Here is a 19,951-nt window from a genome sequence, read left to right on the forward strand (position 1 = left end):
GACTCAAATATGAAATTATGGGTAGAGAATAAGAATGAACTCAAATGCAGCATGAGGAATTTTTTTTACTTGACTAATGAAGGAATTTATTTTGCACAACTATATATATTATTAATGGATTTTATGGGGTGGAGAAGGAAAGAGAATTCAAACCAAAAATAAAATAAAGTTGAAAAACAAAATTAGGTGATCAGAATAAAAGGTATAATTTCAATTATATAAAATTGAAAAACTTACACAAATCAAATCAGTGCTACTAGAATTAGAAATAACACAATAAAATGGGGGAAATCACTGCACCTAATGTCTAATAAAAACCTTGATATTTGAGTCTTATTGTAACAAATATATGACAAAAGTAAGGTCACAAATAGGCATTTTTCAAAAGAAGCTATCAGCAACCACATAAAAGAATATTCTGAATCACTAATAAAAGGAATGAAAAGTAAGATAACTGAAGTTTCATTCACCTCATACCCTAACTGGAAAAATAAACCAAGATGAAAACTGAAAATGTAGGAAAACATATGTATTAATTAATGCACTGCTGGAGGTACAGGTCATTGGCCCAGTTGTTCTGCAAAGCCATTTGGAATTTTACTAAAGATGCAACTAAAACTGTACTGTTATCCTCGTTAGTATATGACTACAATGCAAAAGTAACTCAGTAGATAAAGCTCTAGACCTGGGATCAGAAAGATTAGAAAGACCTGGGTTTAAATCTGGTCTCAAGACACTAGGTGATTCTAAGCAAATCATTTAATTTCTGTTTACCTTAATCTACTCGAGAAGGAAATGGCAAACCACTCCAGTATCTTTGCATTAAAATTCCATCAACCAAAGGGTCACAGAATCAGACACAAATGAACAAAACTAGACATAAACCAAGGAGGTTAAAAAAAGGAGGGTGGGGGTAGTTCCCATGACAATACAAAAATATTTCTGGTACTTTTTGGAGTAGCAAAGAACTAGAAGCAAAACTTGTAACCTAGAAACAATAAGTGAATATTTTCTGTGGTACATGAAGGTAATGAAATATTACTGAATGAAATACTACATCATCATAAATGACTACAGCTAAGTCCCAATTAGTACAAATAATGAATCACATGAAGTAGTTGCACTATTTATGGCAACTGATTCCAGCCCAATGGAATATGCAGTGCAATTTGATACGGCCAATTTATTGATTTATTTTTGTTAACTTCTTGTTTATTACAAGGGTGGGGAGGAGAATAACTAGAATAACTAGAAAGCAACATGATAGAGACAACTCTATTATTTGCAAGCCTTATTTTTCACAGAAAACTGGTTCAGTTGATATGGAAATAAAGCATGCCAAAATTAAGCAAGAATAAGTTTGGTAGAAATCACCACATTGTATTATTACACTGTTTCAAATGAGCCACCCAAATCATTTTAGGAGAGCTTCTATCTCATGAAGTCTATATTCAGCTTTTAATTTTGACTTTTGAAACTAGATTATAAGCCCATCTCGTGAGTTGATGCATCTAGGTGAAATTCAACAAGTTTCCTTTGAAAAATATTGAAATGAGTTGTTAATGTAGTATATACAATACTGGTAGCTCATATCTTTTTCCTAGTTGTCTTTTTTGACTTAAAATTATAAGAAGTTACTAGAATAAAAATCAGGAACACCTTAACTTCTTATTTTCTTTAAAGCCATAATTGAGAGAAACCTTAGGATATGGCAGACTCATAGTACCTTACAAAAACCCTTTGTTATAGGGGAAATATGCCCAGAATGAAGTAGGAGCATCTGAGAACATAAAAGGAAATCAAAACAATTATAGCAGTTGCTCTACGACAGGGGTCTCCAAACTGAGGCCCCCTGAGGCCATTTATCCAGCCCCCACTGCAATTTCAGAAAGGGCACCTCTCTCATTGGTGGTCAATGAGAGGAGCACTGTATGTGGTGGAGCCACGAAGCGCAATGTCGCTCACATACAGTACTTCTGGTGACATAATCCTTTATGTGGCACCTTGTTCCGAGATTATGTGGCTGCACAATGGAAGATGTCAGCATGGTGGGTGGTGATCTGGGGGAGGGGATGCCACGCTGTGTATACTGCTGCCTGGTATAGTGGTGGCAGTCATGGGCCTGTGCAAGGTGTGACAGGCCCATCCCAGCCAGTGCTGCAGCCTCCACTATCCCAGACAGTGGTACACAGATTTGTTCATAGTTTTTTTTATAGTCCGGCCCTCCAATGGTCTGAGGGACAGTGAACTGGTCCCCTGTGTAAAAAGTCTGGGGACCCTTGCTCTACGATAGCCATAAAGGGATGATTGAATAGTTATTAACTTTCAAATTCCTCTTGTATTATCCTGTAATGCAAAACCAAAAACATTGGTTTTGTTCTTTTTCTTTTATTTCTGTCTTATCCCCAAATTATTGTAATTTCCCTGTAGAAGTTGCAATATTGTATGTACCTCTAGTTAAAGATCTTTAGATTTGGTTGTGTGTACTGATTCCATGGGGAAACTAGGCATAAAACTCTGAGAGGTTTCTACAAGCTCATTTTCCACTGAAATCACAGAAGGGATTGTATAATTTTAATTTTGTACTCCAGGACTCAATTTCCCAGAATCTCACTTTCATTCTCACATTATGTCCTTAAGTTTTGGAGATAAGTTTCTGTAACTCCGCCCTCTCTCTCTGCTCTCCAGCGAACGTAGTTGGGAAAACTTCTCTTTACTTAGGTTTTTTTATGATTATTAATAAATCTTATAAAACATAATACTTGGAGTTATTGGATATCAATTTTAATCTTACACTCTATAATCTGATCCCATCTAGACGCCTAAAATATTACCCAAAATGACTTGACACTGTTTCCCTTACTCTTCTTCCTATAACTGAACAGTTATTTAGACATGTAAAAAATCATTGTTTACAAAAACACTGATAGAGAATTTTTTTTTCACTAAATAGCAGAAAGGGTAAATAACCACTCTCTATAAGTACTGTTAACTAATAATATCTTTGCTGGATTGTATTTACAAGGGAATAAGGAACAAAAGAAAAATCAGAAATAACCAGGTTCCAATGCGTTCCAGAAAATAATTCAGCTTTTATTGTATTAATATAACATATTAATAGATATAATCTGGTTCTAGCTAGCAAAGGATAGTTTTACAAGTTTCTCAACTTTCTTTGCACCATGTACTACTGTCCCTTTTTATCCCCCCAGCACAAAGCTAAACTAACCTTAGATGGATTGAATGGAATACCCAGGTATGAAGAGCCTCGGAAACCACAGCGATTTAAATTTGATCCTAGAAAGTAAACATACACATTTACTTAAATTAAAATGAAAACCTTATTTTTGCTAAGTAGCAAAATACAGTGAAATATGCAATCAGGGAAAAAATAGCTATCAAATGAGATGTATATGGATAGATACTTATATAATTTTTTTGTCTTACAGCTTCCATTTCAGTGGCATAGGGAAGTTCTGCAAATCCCTCATATCAATGCAGATCATCAACTACTACTTAAGAGACTTGGAGAGTTGCCACAGGCACTTAGATGTTAAATGTCTTGCCCAAAGATACATAACCAGTCAGTATATATCAGATGTGATAACCAAATAAAGTCTTAACTCTTAAGCTGGTTCTTTAGTCACCAAAACATGCTGGTCTGACATCTTTACAGATACTTTCAGAAAACATATATTCTTTTCATTTAAGCTTTTCTAATGTGAGGTTAGTATTAGCCATACAGTCCCTAGAAAAGTTGGAGAGCCCTCAGAGGAAGGCAATCATAATAGTGAAAGGCCTTGGGGCCATGCTATATGAGAACTGTAAAAGAAAGTAGAAATATTGAACTTTGAATAGAGAAACTCTGGAGGGAAGAACAGTAATTGTCTTCAAGTATCTGAAGGAGTAGTATATAGAAGACTGATGAGACTTCTCTTCCTTGGCCCCAAGGGCAAAACTAGGTGATAGTTACATCTTTTTCTAACAATAAGAGCTGTCTAAAAATAGAATGAGATGACTTTAGAGGCACTGGGTTCCCTTCTCACTAGAAGTCTATATGGTAAAGATGCATGATTACTTGTCTGGCAAGTTAAGAGGTTAAGAGGCTCAGGTATGAATTGGCCTTTGAAATCCTTTTTAACTCTGATATTTTGTGAAGTTGACAGTTAAAAACTAACATGCTTAACATAAAATACTCAACCTTATATATTCACTCATTAAAATTTCTATTAAAAATGTCATAAACATCACCCAGAAGTGAGAACTTTATTATTAACCTGTGTTAAAAGAGAAGATAGAAGGGACGGCTATAGCACAAAGAAACAAATTGGCAAGTGAGAAGAGAAAATTCAGAAGGGTCTATATATTGTTTTTAAAATAAGATAACATGAAATTTGGCTTTCCAGCTACGCTGGTTGGCATATTCACCCACACTGTGAAATCAAAGAATTCAGATTAAATCCAAATTAGCATTTTTCCTAAGATACTTTCCTCTCCCCATACCCTGAAAAGTTTTTCCTGGCAAATAATGTTTTATTATTGCCCAAATTTCTTCTTTAAAAGAAAGTTAACATTTTCTTAGGCTCTCTTCTTTGCCTGGGAATTTTACAAAAATACCTGTTAGTCCTTGTCAGGCCATTCATTTTCTTTTCTGTTCTGCTTTTCCTCATTTTGTTCCATGCCTCTGTATGATTAATTTTTAGTTTAACTAAAGAGTTTTTTTAAACTGATTCCAACTAAATATTGGCATTCATAAGTTCCAAGTAAATAGATTCTTCTAGTTTCATTACCCAGACACCTGTCAAAACATGTTTAGTAGCAATAAAAGATTTCATTTCATCAAATACCTTGGTAATGTAGGAAATAGAATACTGGAATTGGGGGCTCAGGAAGACATAAATTCAAAGCCTGCTTCACAGATGTACTTAGCTGAGTGACCCTATTAAGTCATGTCTCAGCCTCAGTTTCCTCACCTGTAAAAATGAATAAAAACAGTACCCACCTACCTCAAAGGGTTGTTTGAGGGATCTGACTATATGTAAGGCATAATATATGCAAAACCTAAAATGCTACATAAATGTTAATTATCATGACAGTGTTCACTCAATTAAAACATTTTTATATATCTACTTACATCAAAAAACTCAGCTATAGAAAAGAAGGAAAAGAGGAAATAAAGAAAAAATTTTTTTAAAAAAGGAAATCTCTGTCCTGAGAAATTTTTGCAATTTTTAACAGAGTTCACATTTTACTTAAAATTTTCCCAAAGAGAGATTAATTCCATTCAATTGAACTCAACAAGTATTTATTAAATTTCTGATATTTGCAAAATCTGACATTAAAAAACAAAAAGTTATTTAAAGGAATTTTGTATATTCTCCTGCGAATAAGGATTGTTCTTAATGTATGTATGGTCTGGGACATAATAAGCATTATGTATTAGCTATTGTGAAACACAATCCCTTCTAATGCTATCATCAAGGATGCAACATTACAAAAATTTTAAAAAGCAGTAAAGAATGTCATCAAAGAAATCTAAGATTGGAAAGGCAGACTGCATCATGTGATTAGAATGAGGTAGTGTCATTTGAAAAGCCATGTAACATAAGAGATAGATTCCCTGATATGAGTTCATAGAAGACAATTTTAATACTAGATGGGAAAGCATAAATGTGATGTGACCTTTATCAATGAAGAGACTACCTCACAACAATGAGATCACAGATCCACTTGACCTTAAGCAAAACACTATGATAGGTAGGCCAGGTAGGGTTAATATAAATCTTATGAAAAACAATGGGATTTACTCCAATTTAAAATGCCAATTTAATCATAACAATACAACAGTTTTACTCTTCAGAAATTTAACTGTTCAAATACCTAGAAAAGTGGAAAATGGCCTTTATTTTTCTTTTTTTCTTTATATCTGGTGAAGAGGACTGGTATGTTAATCATTACTGCAAACTACACAAGTTCAAGGAAATTATCTCCCAACTTAAGTACAAGGGTACCATCTACTATTCCAGTTGAAGTCATTACAGAAAAATTCAATCAGGTTACTCCAGATTAAAATTTTACTGTTAGCCATTAGGCAAGTCATTTAACTCTATTAACCTTACTTAACCTCTTCAAGCAGCTCTAGAATACTGCTTTTACTCTTTGGAATTGAGTTGTATTGCATGTAATTAGAATTGAGAGTTATCTTCATCAATAATACCACAAGTCTGAACCAAAAAATAAAAACAAATTAAAGTACTGGTCAAAATAATTCTTTTCAGCCTTGTGCACTTGCTTGATTTCTAACTTTTTTTAAGTGGCTTTCATTAAGCAAAATCATACAATTTTTAATAGTGTTCTGAGTACAGTTATTCAATGCATGTCAGGCAGTCACTATCAATACTTTTCATAAGAACCTATTTTTATGTTAAAATCAACAAAAAGCACTGTAATTACTTAATGGACTTTCTTAATATTTTAATAGTATCTAACAAGAGCTGCCACATTTTCAAGTAAAATTAGGGTAATATGAAGATGTCCATTATCACTATTATTACTGGATATAATTCTAGAAATCCAAGTTATAACAATAAATCAAGATTAACTGATAAAATAAGTATAGACAAAAAGGAAATATAGCTTTTTGAAGATAAAATGGTTTACTAAAAGGACCTAGAGATTCTAGCAAAAATTAACAAAACCAATTAATAACTTCACTAAGTAATAGAACAAAAACAATACCCACAAAAACCATTATCCTTTCTGTATATTACCAACAAAATTCATATTAAAAAAAAATTCTATTCAGAAAATATAAAGTAACTAGTCCACTTACCAAGCTACAATAGGAATTATATGGTAACTTCAAAGCACTCTTTATAGAAATAACAATTTAAGTAACTGAAGGTAGTAATTGCTTATAGTTGAGCTTTGCCAATATAATAAAAATAATAATATCTATTAAAATATCTCTTGGTCTCAATTCCTTCATCTGTAAACGAAAAGATCTCCAAATGTCTTCCGATTTCAAATTCTATAAATTTAAATTCTATATTATTATATGCATGTGATTACAAAGAAAGGAGGAAGGGAAGAAAAAGATACCTGAAAAGTTACTAATAACTTCTTTACTATTAAATATTTTCATTCATCTTTTAGCTAACTCTAAGCTTGGCTGATTTTTCCATATTTCAATATGCAAGAGAATTCAGAGTACTCCTAAATATCTTCTCTACTTTTTCCTTCCCACAAGCCTACTTATGTTCCCTAAGACCATTCTCTATGTCACAAAGGAATGTCAACTTACAACTCCTGTCCAAAAATTCTGGGACAAGTCAATGAGGGAACAAGCTCTGGATGGTTAGAATTTAGATTAAGGCTCAATTGCACAGCTAAAAGGTTGATAAAGCATAATATTATTTTAGATATTTGACGTTTTTCATATTAAGGAAGGTTTCATTTATTCCAATATCTTCTAATGTTTGTATCAAGAATGGGTATTGATTTTGTAAAATGCTTTTTCTGCATCTACTGAAATAATCATGGTTTCTATTGGTTTTATTACTGATATGGTCAATTATGCTGCTACTGAATCATTCCTGGTATAAAATCTACCTGGTCAAAATGTATAATTCCTCTGATATGTGTAATTAGAATATGTTACCCTAAAAAGCTACAATTCCCAGCACTCCACTTTCCTCACCTTAGTGCCAACTTAGGGAGGATATAAATTTGGTGTAGCCCTACCTCTCGCTCTCTCGTCTTCCTATGGGGGCTTTGGTGGAGTATAATTCTTGGAGTGTTGGAAATTAATTTAAATCTTACAGATATAATGCTATAATCTCCTTGTAAGTGTTTTTTTCATTGTGGAGATTGGTCTATAGTTTTATAGTCCCGGTTTTAGCTTTGTGTTTAGGTATCAGTCCCATATGTGTGTCATAAAAAGAGCTGGAATGGATTCCCTCTTCCCCTATTTTTCCAAACAGTTTACACAGTACTGGAGTTAGATGTTCTTTGAATGTTTGATAGAGTTTACTTGTGAATCTATCCAAACCTGGCTCCTTTTTTCAATTTCTTTATCTGTGATCAGATTAAGTGTTCTATTTCCTCTTTTATTAATCTGGGTGGTTTATATTTTTTTAACAATCCATCTATTTCACTTAGATTGTTAGATTTATTGGCAAATTGTTGAGTAATATTACTTCCAATAACTGCTTTAATTTTCTTCTTCAGTGGTTTCAATTTCATTTCACTTTCATTTTTGATACTGTTAATTTGGTTTTCTTCTTTCTTTTTTAAAAATCAAGTTAACCAATAGTTTGCTTATTTTATTTATTTCTTCATAAAACCAACTACTTGTCTTATTTATTAGTTCTTTGGTTTTCTTACTTTCAATTTTATTAATCTTTCCCTTGAATTTCAGGATTTTCAACTTGGTGTTTAATTGGGAATTTTTAATTTGTTCATTTTCTATTTTTTTTAAGTTGCATTCCCAATTCATAATCTGGTCTTTGTCTATTTTACTGATTTAGAGAGATGAATTTTCCCCTAAATACTGCTTTCGCTACACTCCATAATGTGTTTTCAATGTATTGTTTCCTGTCTTTTTTTTTTAATGAAATTGTTAATTGTTTCTCTATATTATTTTTTTTTTAATCCTTACCTTCTGTCTTGGAACCAATTGGTTCCAAGGCAGAAGAGTGGTAAGGGCTAGGCAATGGGGGTCAAATGACTTGCCCTAGGTCACACAGCTGAGAAGTGTCTGTGGCCAGATTTGAACCCAGGACCTCCCATCTCTAGGCCTGGCTCTAAATCCACTGAGCTACCCAGCTGCCCCGGTCTCTATACTATTTTAAAGACTTACATAATCACATTTATAAGAAGTTTCACAGAGGAATTCTTCTGACGTCTACAAATACAAATTAAATTAAACTAAGCTTATACATATCCAAAGATCCAAGGTTTATGCAGAATAAAAGAATGCTAAAATTCATTCTTTTTTTCTAACTGGTACTATCTTCTAGATATCTTTAATATCTATTGATATTAGAATTAATAAGTGAATTGGTTCCAAGGCAGAAGAGCAGTTAGGGCTAGGTACACCTCAAAAGGTCAATCTTTGCTTTTATAAAATTCGTTGTACTTGCTCTAGAATTCTTTGATATTTAAATTAAGGAGACAAGGAATTAAAGAGTACTTTGCAAAAGCATGGCTTTAGGAGGTAGTAATCAGAGCACAGTATGAAAGTTGCAAAAAAAAAAGTTTAAGAAGCCAGATATAACAAAAATTTCCTAACAAATTGAAAGTATCCCAAAATGGAATGAAATGCCATGAGAAACTGATTTTCCCCCGAAACTACTACTTTAGTCAATAAGCATCTATTAAATGCCTACTACATGCCAGATATTGTGATAAGCATTGGTGACAGAAATACAAAAAAATACAAAAAACAGCTCTTGCTTTAGAGATCACAGTGAAAAGAAGAAACAGTATGTAAAAGATATATGCAGAACAGATTGGCACAAAAGTTCCTATAGAAGATTATGGTTAAGACTTGGAAAAAAAGTTGGAGAAGCCTACAGACAATAGATTAGAGAAAGAATTCCAAAAATAGGGAGATAGTCAGTGGGGGAAAAAATGTCTACAGTCCGAAGATGGAACAAGGAAATCTCTGTCCCATGATCTTAGTGGAGAAGTGAGGGGAGATGAATAAGGTTTTCTTGGAAAGAGGAAAAGGCCAGATTATGAAGTGTTTTAAATACCAGAGGATTTTATATTTGATTCTGAGGGTGACAGGAGATTGTTAGTTTATGAAATGGGGCTGGGATGACATGGACATATCTAAGTTTTAAGAAAATCAATTTGGCAAAGGAGGGGAAGATGAATTAAGGGTGAAAAGATTTGAGGAGGGAGACCAATCAGAAGGATAATGCAGTAGTCCAGGCGTGAGATGAGAGATGAGATGAGATGAGATGAGATGAGATGAGATGAGATGAGATGAGATGAGATGAGATGAGATGAGATGAGATGAGATGAGATGAGATGAGATGAGAGACAGAGACAGAGACAGAGACAGAGACAGAGAGACAGAGAGACAGAGAGACAGACTTTACTATGGAGGGAATGAGAAAGTAAGGAGCAGGATCGAAGTTCATGGACTCTCAAAGACAGTGGGAGGTGGGACAATGAATTCAGTTTTTGAGATGTTGGTCTTAAGATATCTATGGGTCATTCAAGTCCAATAAGCAGCTGGAGATATAAGGACTGGAGAGTTATTTACACACACACACACACACACACACACACACACACACACACACACACACACACACAGAAAAGGGAATCATCAGTAAAGAAATTGAATCCATGGGAGCTGATGAGATCACCAAGTGAAATAATAAAGAGGGGGAAAAGGGGCCCAGAACACAGCCCCAAAGAACATCCATGGTTAGTGGGCCTAATCCAGATGAAAATCTAGCAAGAGACTGAAAAGAAGCAGACAGATTAGGGGAGAAGCAGGAGAGTAGAATTTCAATAAACTAGAGAGAAATGACTATCAATGAAAAATGAGTACAAAGACTTCAGAGAAGTGCAAGAATATTTTTCATATATTATATTAATTCCTGTACATTAGGGAGAATTACTGTGTATTCCTACTTCTGGGATCTGGGTCAGAGATACTATCCAGTCTGCTGCTTTTTGTATATATTTTTTTGTCCTTAGGAATCCCCAGGAAGGTCTTTCTTTTTAACAGAATTTGGTCAATAAATGAACAAGGATGGTGGGGAAGGACCACCTTTAATTAGCTGTTGGATGTCTTGGGATGTTCAAAGGGGCTAAATAATGAAATTATGAATTCCTAAAAATCATTTAAGCTGCCTGACTCAGCTAGGGTCATCCTGGTCACCAGAAAGTCATGAAAACCCATATCATTTTATTGATTATACTGGCCTAACGAATAAACTTGATGTTAAACAATAAACATATTTTTTTCTAAAAATCGGTCTTGAGATAACTTTAATCATAACAGAAGTCAAGAAAGATGAGAATTAGGAAAATTTATTAGATATGTCAATTAAGAGATCACCATTTGTAACCTGGAGAGCATGATAAGATAGAAAGCCAGCTAGCAGAGAATCAAGAGAGAAAAAGATGCAGAGAACTGGGAATAGAAACACAGAAGAAAAACATATGATTCATCACATGGTTTGATGGGGATATGATTGGGGATTTTGGCTTTAAATGATCACTCTATTGCAAATATGAATAATATGGAAATAGGTTTTGAACAATGATACATGTATAACCCAGTGGAATTGTTCATCAGCCCTGGGGGGCAGAGGGGGTAAGGAAAAGGAAAGGGAAACAACATGAATCATGTAACCATGGAAAAATCTTCTAAATAAATAAATAGCTTCTTTTAAAAAGGGTGTGGAAGTACCAATTATATATATCCTTCTGAAGAAAGTTAGTCACAAAAGGAAGGAAGGATATAGAATGAGAGCAGGATAGATGAATAAAATAAGAGATTGTTAAGGATGGGAGAGACATGGGAAGGGAAAGCTAAAAAAGCATTTACAGAGTATACCAGGTACTGTATTAAATGCCTTTAAAAATTTTTTTTATCTTATTTGATTCTCACAACAACCCTAGAGGGTAAGTGCTTCCATTTTATCACCATTTTACAGTTGAGGAAATGAAGGCAAACAGAGGTTAAGTGAATAGCTCAGGGTCATAGAGATAGTATCTGAGCCTGAACCTTGTTAAATTATATACATGCATTTATATATATTTAATTTAACAAGTAGTAAAAGTACTACTTACTCTATTTGTATCTCTTTCTGGATTTTTCTTCTGTGTATTAAAGTACACATATTATAAATAAAACTGATTTTTTTCTTATCACTATCCATTAAGCTACCCTCCACCCAAAAGTCCTCCCTTATAACAAAATATTCATAATATTCAAAATATTCAAAGTATATCAACACATTGGTCATGTCTGCAAATGTCTATTTTATTGGACATCCCCAATCTACTGCCTCTTTGTTGAGAGGTAAGAGATATGCTGCAAAATTGAGGTTTACTATTTCCTTCTTTGATCAGTTTCTGAAGCCTTTCTCTTTCATTATATTTTTTGTTACCATATAAACTGTTCTCCTGGTTTTGCTCATTTTGGTTATGTCAGTATGTGCAAGTCTTTCTACTTTTCTCTAAATCGGTCATACTGGTCATCTTATGCTGCAATAGTATCCCATTATAATTCTATACTATAATTTGTTCAACCATTGTCCAAATGATAGGTACCTATTTTGTTTCCAGATCTTTGCTACTATATAAAGTGGTGGTCTAAATATTCTTGTATATGTGAGTCCTAATACTTCATTAGATCAAAGGATATAGTTTAGTTAAGTGTTTTTTGGCTGTTTCCAAATTTTTTTCCAGAATGGCTGAACCAATCCATAGCTTCACCAAAGTATATTAATGTACCTGTTCCCCTACAACTCCAAAAATTTTCCCCCCAATCAAACAGAAAGTATCCTTTATGTACAGATAAAATATGGAGCATCTGAGGTCCCTTCCAACTGTAAGATTCTGTGATCATATGATCTTAGGCAAACACTTCAATTAGGTATGTTGGGGTACCAACAAAAGCTCCAAAAGCAACTATTTGACTAACCCAAAATTATGAGATTTGAATAGTTCACCTATAAATAAAGGTGAGCACTCTTGTCTAACTCCAGGATCTTACCTTTAGGATTTCTATAAACATTTGCTATTTTAACATACAATCCCACCCGGAAAGTTGAGGAAATTTTGATGTATTAAATGCAACCACAAAGGCAAAACATCCATTTACTTTATAATACTATTATCTTATCATCCCTTATCCCAATTCCAAGTAAAAGAAATATATATATGTAAAGTTTTTATTTGCTTAGCAATACCCCTGATGAAGTCCCATCTTACATGAGCAAAGAAATTTTGCTTCGGTCAAGAGACCATGCCAATAAGCAAGGTCAATAAAAAAGCTGAAAGATCTTTTCACCAACAAGGGTGCTACCAAGTCCAAAGTGGAGAGTGAAAACTGATGATGAGAGAGAGGGCTCCAAAAGCCAGTCCCTGAGAAAATGAAATGGCATATAACAGGGCAGCTCCATCATAACTTTTTACTTGGTTAGTTATTTGCAGAGCCTGTACCCCTTGCAAGTATTACAAAAGAAAAATGGCAACAATTACCTATAAGTATATATACGGTGTTATTTCTATTTTATGAGGAGCATAGTATTTTGTTGCTGAATAGATCTCAAAGGTAGGAAGATGACCTCAATTTATCTTGGAAGGGCTTGGCATAATGCTTGCCTGAAACTCAGGTGCCAATGAATTAAACTTTCACCACCCAAAACCATAACAGTAGCATCACCTTTCAACACATTTCATTAACACACAAAAGTACTTTCCTTTAAACTCATTTTATGGTCATAGTGGTTCTATAAGGTTGGAACAGCTAGTTTATTCCCATTTTATATAAGAATAGCATATTGGTTCCAAATTTAGTTAAATCATAAAATCCCTGAGAGAATTTTGTACCTCCTCATATGCTTAACAGCATGCTCTGCATATAGAAAAATGATTAAAGAATGTTTTGTATCTTTTACAAAAACCTCATTTTAATGAACTATTTTTACCTCATGAAAGGAATAATTATGGTAATTAATGTAAAATAAAATATACAGAATAGTCCTTAGTTGCTTCCAAGTGAGTATATTTCAAGGGAAATGAGCAAAATGACAAAAAATTCTGAAAATTCAAAAAGAATTTGCAAAACTACAGACTAATCCAAGAGCCAAAAGCACTCAATATTAAATAAAATATATCAAAAATAAAGATGCTAAAAACTCACTCACTGTCTTCTGTGGGAAGAACCTGCAGGGAGTAAATCCATTCTATGATATCATCTTTGTTCACCACATCTAATGAATCCAACATATCCAGCCCAGAGAGTGCAAAAAATGCAATTGTCAACCTAGAATGTATAGGGAAAAGGGTAAAATTCCACCATAACTATCAAACCATTGAACTCCATATGATCATAGATAAAGATGAGCACATTCTAATTTTGTAATAACTTTAATACTCCAACTTTGTTCAATCCAAAAAAAAAATATTTCCTTCCTCTATTAATCATATAGTGAATAAACATAACAGAGCATGAGGGAAAACCAAGGTACATGAGAGTAAGACATGAGTTTAAAAATGCAGGAGTTCAAAAATAAAAATCTATATAGTCTAATAAAAGGAAAAAATATAATACTTAATCACCAATACTAAACAAGAAGTTACAAAATATACTGAACTCAATTTTCATCCAATCAGCCAAAAATGCTCTTTTAGGGGAATGTTTACTTCTTCAAATAAAAATTAGCCAGAATAAGTCACTTTCAGTATTCATATAAACAACATCAAGAAGGTATTTTCTCATAAAATATGTTTACATAGTATAAATTGAATAATATAAATTGCAAATTATTTTTAAATGATTTGGAGCAAAGAACAGAAACATTCGATGAATTCTGAAAAAAAAACAAAAACTTGAGATTCATCAGATTTGGGCATTGTCTCTGAATAGATTAAAAATATTTTTATTTTCCCAAATTCAATGATCAATAAGTATTTCAAACAGTTGTCTTTCTTTGTACAGGGCTTAAAATAGCTAACTATATCCTACTACAGATACAATTAATATTAAGTATTATATGATGGAAAACTTCATTTTAGAATTTTAAGAATTTCTATACATTTCATTTGAGCATAAAAATTTATATTTCCTTATACATTTTTTGATATTCTCGTATAAGACCCTTATTTTTCTAGTTTCAAAAATAAAAGATTGACTAGATGGTTTAGGGTTCCTTCATCTAAAATACAGAAAACTAATATATGTGAAAGTAAACATGTAGCATTTCTATTGACAATTTTAAAAAATAGGATCATACAATCATAGATCAACCTTCTTATTTTGCAGGTGAGGAAACTGAGGTGCACGGTTAAGTGACTTGCCTATGGATACACAGGTAGTATTGGAGGAAAGAGATTTTTAAAATATAGGAAAGAAGGAAACAAAAGAAAAACAAACTCAAACAGTTGAGGGCAGTAATCATTTACTAAAATCAATACTTTTTGTTCTACAGTCATGAATAAAAACCCTTACCAGTGAAAAGAGAGAAGTAGCAGACAACAGAAAGGTATAAAAATTCATTCCCGAATTTTGGGAATTATTTACCCTGGTCAATTCCAAGACTTAGCCTTCAAATGAACAAGAGACTACACTTCTTCCTGTTTCTCAGTCAAGATTTGATGAATCAAAATACATAAAAAATAAGGTCTATAAGTTTAAAAGGTAAATTAAAATTACCTTCTGTAGCAATTTAAAGGTCCAATAACAAACAGTTGTTTATGAAGTATTAGTGACATTACAACCATTCACAAACTCTAATCCATCCATCTAAACTTTAACAAGGTATTATTTTATGCAAATGATTCTCTTTTCCTTCCCATGCAATAAATGCTGAATCATGATCAACAATAAGGAAAAAAACAGTAACTGGCAAAATTGATGATTATACTTTTTGGAAGACATCTCAAAAACTAGTTCTTACATATATATGTGTGTATAAATCTACTCAATTTAGTAAAGTTAAAGAGTATTTTTACACTTTACTCCATACCTCCTGTATGTCAATCAATAGCTGACCTCATCTGGCATATATATTATAAATGCTAAAATGCCTCCCTAATTTAACTGCAGTTATAGCCTGAATAGCTTGCTTCTCTGTCATTATGTCCTAATATGCATTTATAGTAACACGGGAATTTTTAGCCACAAGATAAATAAGATTATGGAAGATACGGGCAATTCAATGTTCTACCTCATCTTCCCATTATCAGAATTCAAAAACAGTAAAAATATTATTACATAGTAAAATAAAAAATATAACTTACAGATCTCTCTTGACCATTCACAGAAGAAACTCAGCTCAATACTATGACTTCAATGGGTATGTTGTTTTCACTTAAAATTGCATTACATGACATTTCAATTAAACAATACATTTATGGTGTTAGCAGAACAGGAAATCAAAAGGAATTCATATTAGTTTAAGACATCTCAGATTAGTAGAAGCAAAAAAAAAGCTAACAATAACCCATCTACATTTTAATAATTTCTTTCTTCTTAGAAACTGATTTCTAAATTCCAAAGTAACTACCAAGGGGAGAGAATATTATTTGCTAAACTAAAACAAAGGCATAAAGTAACATGAAAAAAAAATCACACAAATGAGACATCATCAAATTTAGTTTGAGGCTCTCCCTGGAGAGAAACAAAGTCATTTCATTTGTGCCAGCAAAAACACATGAACATAGGAGATTGCTGTACTGGTGAGATCTCTGACCACTGGCACCTGAGGGTACTTAGGATAGGACATGATTACTCTCTGGTCAACTTACAATGGTCAATTAACAATGTTCCTTAAAAACCCTTGTTTCCTTTAAGATCAATCACAGGCTTCTCAATTACCATAATCTATTTATTTACTCTTCTACTACACCTAGATACACACTGGGATGATCACACTCTGGACCTTGCTTCACCTACTATGTGCCAGGCACTATGCCAAAGTAGTGGGGATACAAAAAGAACAAAGGCAGTCCCTGCCCTCAAGGAGCTTATTAACAAACCCCAAACTCTTTCACTTTCTTAATCAAGAATTTATCATAATATTCTATCATTCCATCTATCATGCCTTTCTCCTAATTTTTCCTTTACCTTCACAGCAACTTCCCATCCTTCTGCTCCACAGTTCTTTCCCATGCCATTATCACTGCCTCTGGCTACCCTCTCCTTACTCTTCAATCTTAACTTGATAGTGGACCTATTAAACTATCTTATGCTCTCAAATGCCTTGTGTCCTATCCCCTGCCAAACCCCAATCCTGGATTACTCTCACAATTAGCCACAACTGCTCTTATCATTTGTTGATTAAAATAGCTGAACGAAGTCATGAATCCAAGCTGACTGGATCCACTAAACATTTGCTACCCAATTTCACCCAAGTGTTCACTATAGCAAGGAAATAACTTTACTTCTCCCTGATTTTCCCCATCTCATTCCATCAGTATCAAACCATCTCTTTTCTCAGAACTCTCACAGCTCTCTTTCCTCAAATTGAGCTGTGAACCTCAGAGCCTCATCTCAAACAACCACTACTATGAATTATTGCAATAGCTTCTTAACTTGAGACTGATTTCTCTGCCTTCCCATACTAATCCATTCTCTAAACTCCAGTGGCTCCTTATTATTTTTAGGATTAAATGCAAACTTCACTGTATTTTAAGTCTTTTTACAACTTAATCCTGTGAGGTGAAACTGTCCATAGTATTGGATATGGAGTCAGGAACACCCAAGTTCAAATTCCACCTCAGACATTTATTAGCTGTGTGACCTTGGGTCAAGTCTCTTAACCTTTCCCAGACACAATTTTCTCATGTTTAAAATGAGGTTGTTTTTTCTTTTTAACCCTTACCTTCCATCTTGGAATCAATACTGTGTATTGGTTCCAAGGCAGAAGAGTGGTAAGGGCTAGGCAATGGGGGTCAAGTGACTTGCCCAGGGTCACACAGCTAGGAAGTGTCTGAGGCCACATTTGAACCTAGAACCTCCCCTCTCTAGGCCTGGCTCAAAATAAGGTTATTAATAGGACTTACCTCCCAGGGTTGAGAGAATCAAATGTAATAAATTATACAGGACTTTGCAAAACCAAGAAGAGCCTTCCCCAAACAACTTTGTATTGATTTTGTGTATTTACATTCTGCATGCTTATTTTATATCTCCTAATCTTTGAACAAAGTATATACTAGAAATATACAACAGAAAGTAAGGCACTTTTGTATTTATATATTTTATCTGGGGTTCTCTTTCTTTTCTCCCTCTATACTATTTCATTCAGTGATCCCATCAGCTCCTCTGGTTTTAATTATTCTCTCTATGCAGATGACTCTCGGATCTACTTTAGCCCTAACCTCTGTCCAGTTCTCCAGGCTCACATTTCCAACTGTCTTTCTGACTTCCTAAACTCCGCATGTCCAAAACTGAACTCATCTTTCCCATCAACCTGTCCTTCCCCTCCCCCTATAACAAATCACCCAGACAAAATAGGGATGTCATCCTCAAGTCCTTTCAACCGCCACATTTTATTAAGTCCTGTCGTTTCTGTCTTCTAATATCTCTCTTATACACCTCCTCTCAACTGAGTGCAGAAGCAGGTCTACTTCACTCACGCCTCAATTATTTTAATAATTCTGCTTGTTGGCCTCCCTGCTTCTCCACTCCTAAACATCCTCCACTCGGCAACAAAACTTTTCTTCCTAAAGGGAAAGTCGGACTTTCTACTCAATTACTATTCTGACCACTCCAGCTGTCTCCAATATCAAATATAAAAACCTCTCTTTGGTTTTAAAATCCTTTTAAACCTGGCCCCTTCCTACTTTTCCAGTCTTAACGTACTCGGGGATCCTGGGAAACTGGCCTGGCAAAGCTTTGCCCCCGGCCCTCCAGTTCTGAGCGCTATCATCATTGGCTGGCCACGCGCTCTGCGTTCCGGGAGCCGCTCCCTCACCGCAAGATCCCAGTTTCCTTAAAGTCCCAGCTAAAGTCCCACTTCCTGCAAGAAGCCTGATCCGCTCCCTCTTAATTCTAGTTCGCTCCCTCTGCTGATTATTTTGTTTGCAAGTCGTCTCCCCATCAGTAGTCGGCTCCTTGAGAGCAGGAACTGTTTTTGCCTTTCTTTGTGTCCTCAGCGCTTATCAGTGTCCAGCTCAGATCAGGCATTTAATAATTATCGACTGGACTGAATCCCTCCAAACCTGGCCAGTTCTGACACATTAAAAAATGGCAATTAAAAAATGCTTGTAAGTTGATTGCCTGAGGTCGCGTCGAGAAGACGTATAAGAAATGAGATCTGAACACAGGTCCAAAAACCTCTTTCCATTGCACGACACCACGGGCTCCACAGCGCCATCCCAGAGCACGCAGAGACCTGGGGAAATGCTAATCGCAGCCTCCAAGACTCCCTCAGGCAGTAATTACCTGCTCGTTTCGAGGGAAGAATAGCGCTCAGGCAAGACTTGGAGACAGCGCTGGAAGAATCGGACATGCCTATCCCTTAAGAAATCTAGGCGCTCCACATCTCCGTCAACCAAGGTCAACCGCTCCCCCTCCGCCGCCATCTTGCTCCGGATGTCGTACCACACCTTTCACCGGAAGTTTTTCAACCTCGAAAAAGGAGGTCCCGCCTCCCGTCGCCGAGAAAGTGCCCTTGCCCCAGAAACACTAGCCGAGGAATTTCATTGGTTTCCTTCGTACAGAGGAAATTTAAAAACTCTCCGGGGGTCCTCCACTTAGTGACCGAGAACCTTAGAGCTGGATGTGAGTTCTGTTATAGAACTTCTTTAGCAGCACGCCACCCGCGAATCGTGACGAATTAAAAAATGTCAACAACTATAGCCTTTGATTTAAGTTAACCACAAAAATTGCTTGATGAAAACTCGGTTTCATCTCACTTGGGTACTTCCTCGTTTACAGACGTGCTCTGCAAATTCTTCCCTCCCCTTCCAGCCCGGTTCCTGTCCCTCCCCCTCCCTTTCCAGTTACTGACCCTACAATTCAGAGCACTGAGGGCATGAAAGGAGGTGGGAAGTAACTTGTCCATGACCACGCAGATTTAGTCAGCGATTCTACAAAACAAAGAACACACGTACTACAGAAACTTTCTCTAAAAAGTCTCCCCTTACAATCCTAAAAGGCTTCTGACGGGGAATGCTATTCACCTCCAGAGAAAGAACTGTTGGAGTTGTCTTTCACATCCATGTATTTATGGTATTATTTTGGGGTTTT

The 19,951-nt window shown here is 34.9% G+C and overlaps 1 protein-coding gene across 4 annotated transcripts in view; it reads right to left on the reverse strand.

Annotated features, from left to right (window-relative positions):
- PGGT1B (protein geranylgeranyltransferase type I subunit beta) overlaps positions 1-19,630 on the reverse strand; it is a 64,041-nt gene extending 44,411 nt beyond the window's left edge. The window contains exons 1-4 of one of the 4 annotated variants that reach the window (XM_056825044.1): positions 17,764-19,101; positions 16,000-16,069; positions 13,905-14,023; positions 3,230-3,297 (exon numbers count right to left, since the gene is read on the reverse strand). In XM_056825044.1, the coding sequence (XP_056681022.1) occupies positions 3,230-3,297; positions 13,905-14,023; positions 16,000-16,016 (204 nt within the window). In that variant the 5' untranslated portion in view covers positions 16,017-16,069; positions 17,764-19,101. Of the gene's footprint in view, positions 1-3,229; positions 3,298-13,904; positions 14,024-15,999; positions 19,102-19,144 lie in introns of those variants that run through there. The other 3 variants (XM_001370169.4, XM_007486608.3, XM_007486609.3) reach the window with 3 other exon arrangements.
- Positions 19,631-19,951: the final 321 nt, after the last annotated feature.

This window comes from Monodelphis domestica, chromosome 3 (assembly GCF_027887165.1).
Source record: "Monodelphis domestica isolate mMonDom1 chromosome 3, mMonDom1.pri, whole genome shotgun sequence".
In the NCBI taxonomy this organism is placed as follows: Eukaryota; Metazoa; Chordata; class Mammalia; order Didelphimorphia; family Didelphidae; genus Monodelphis; species Monodelphis domestica.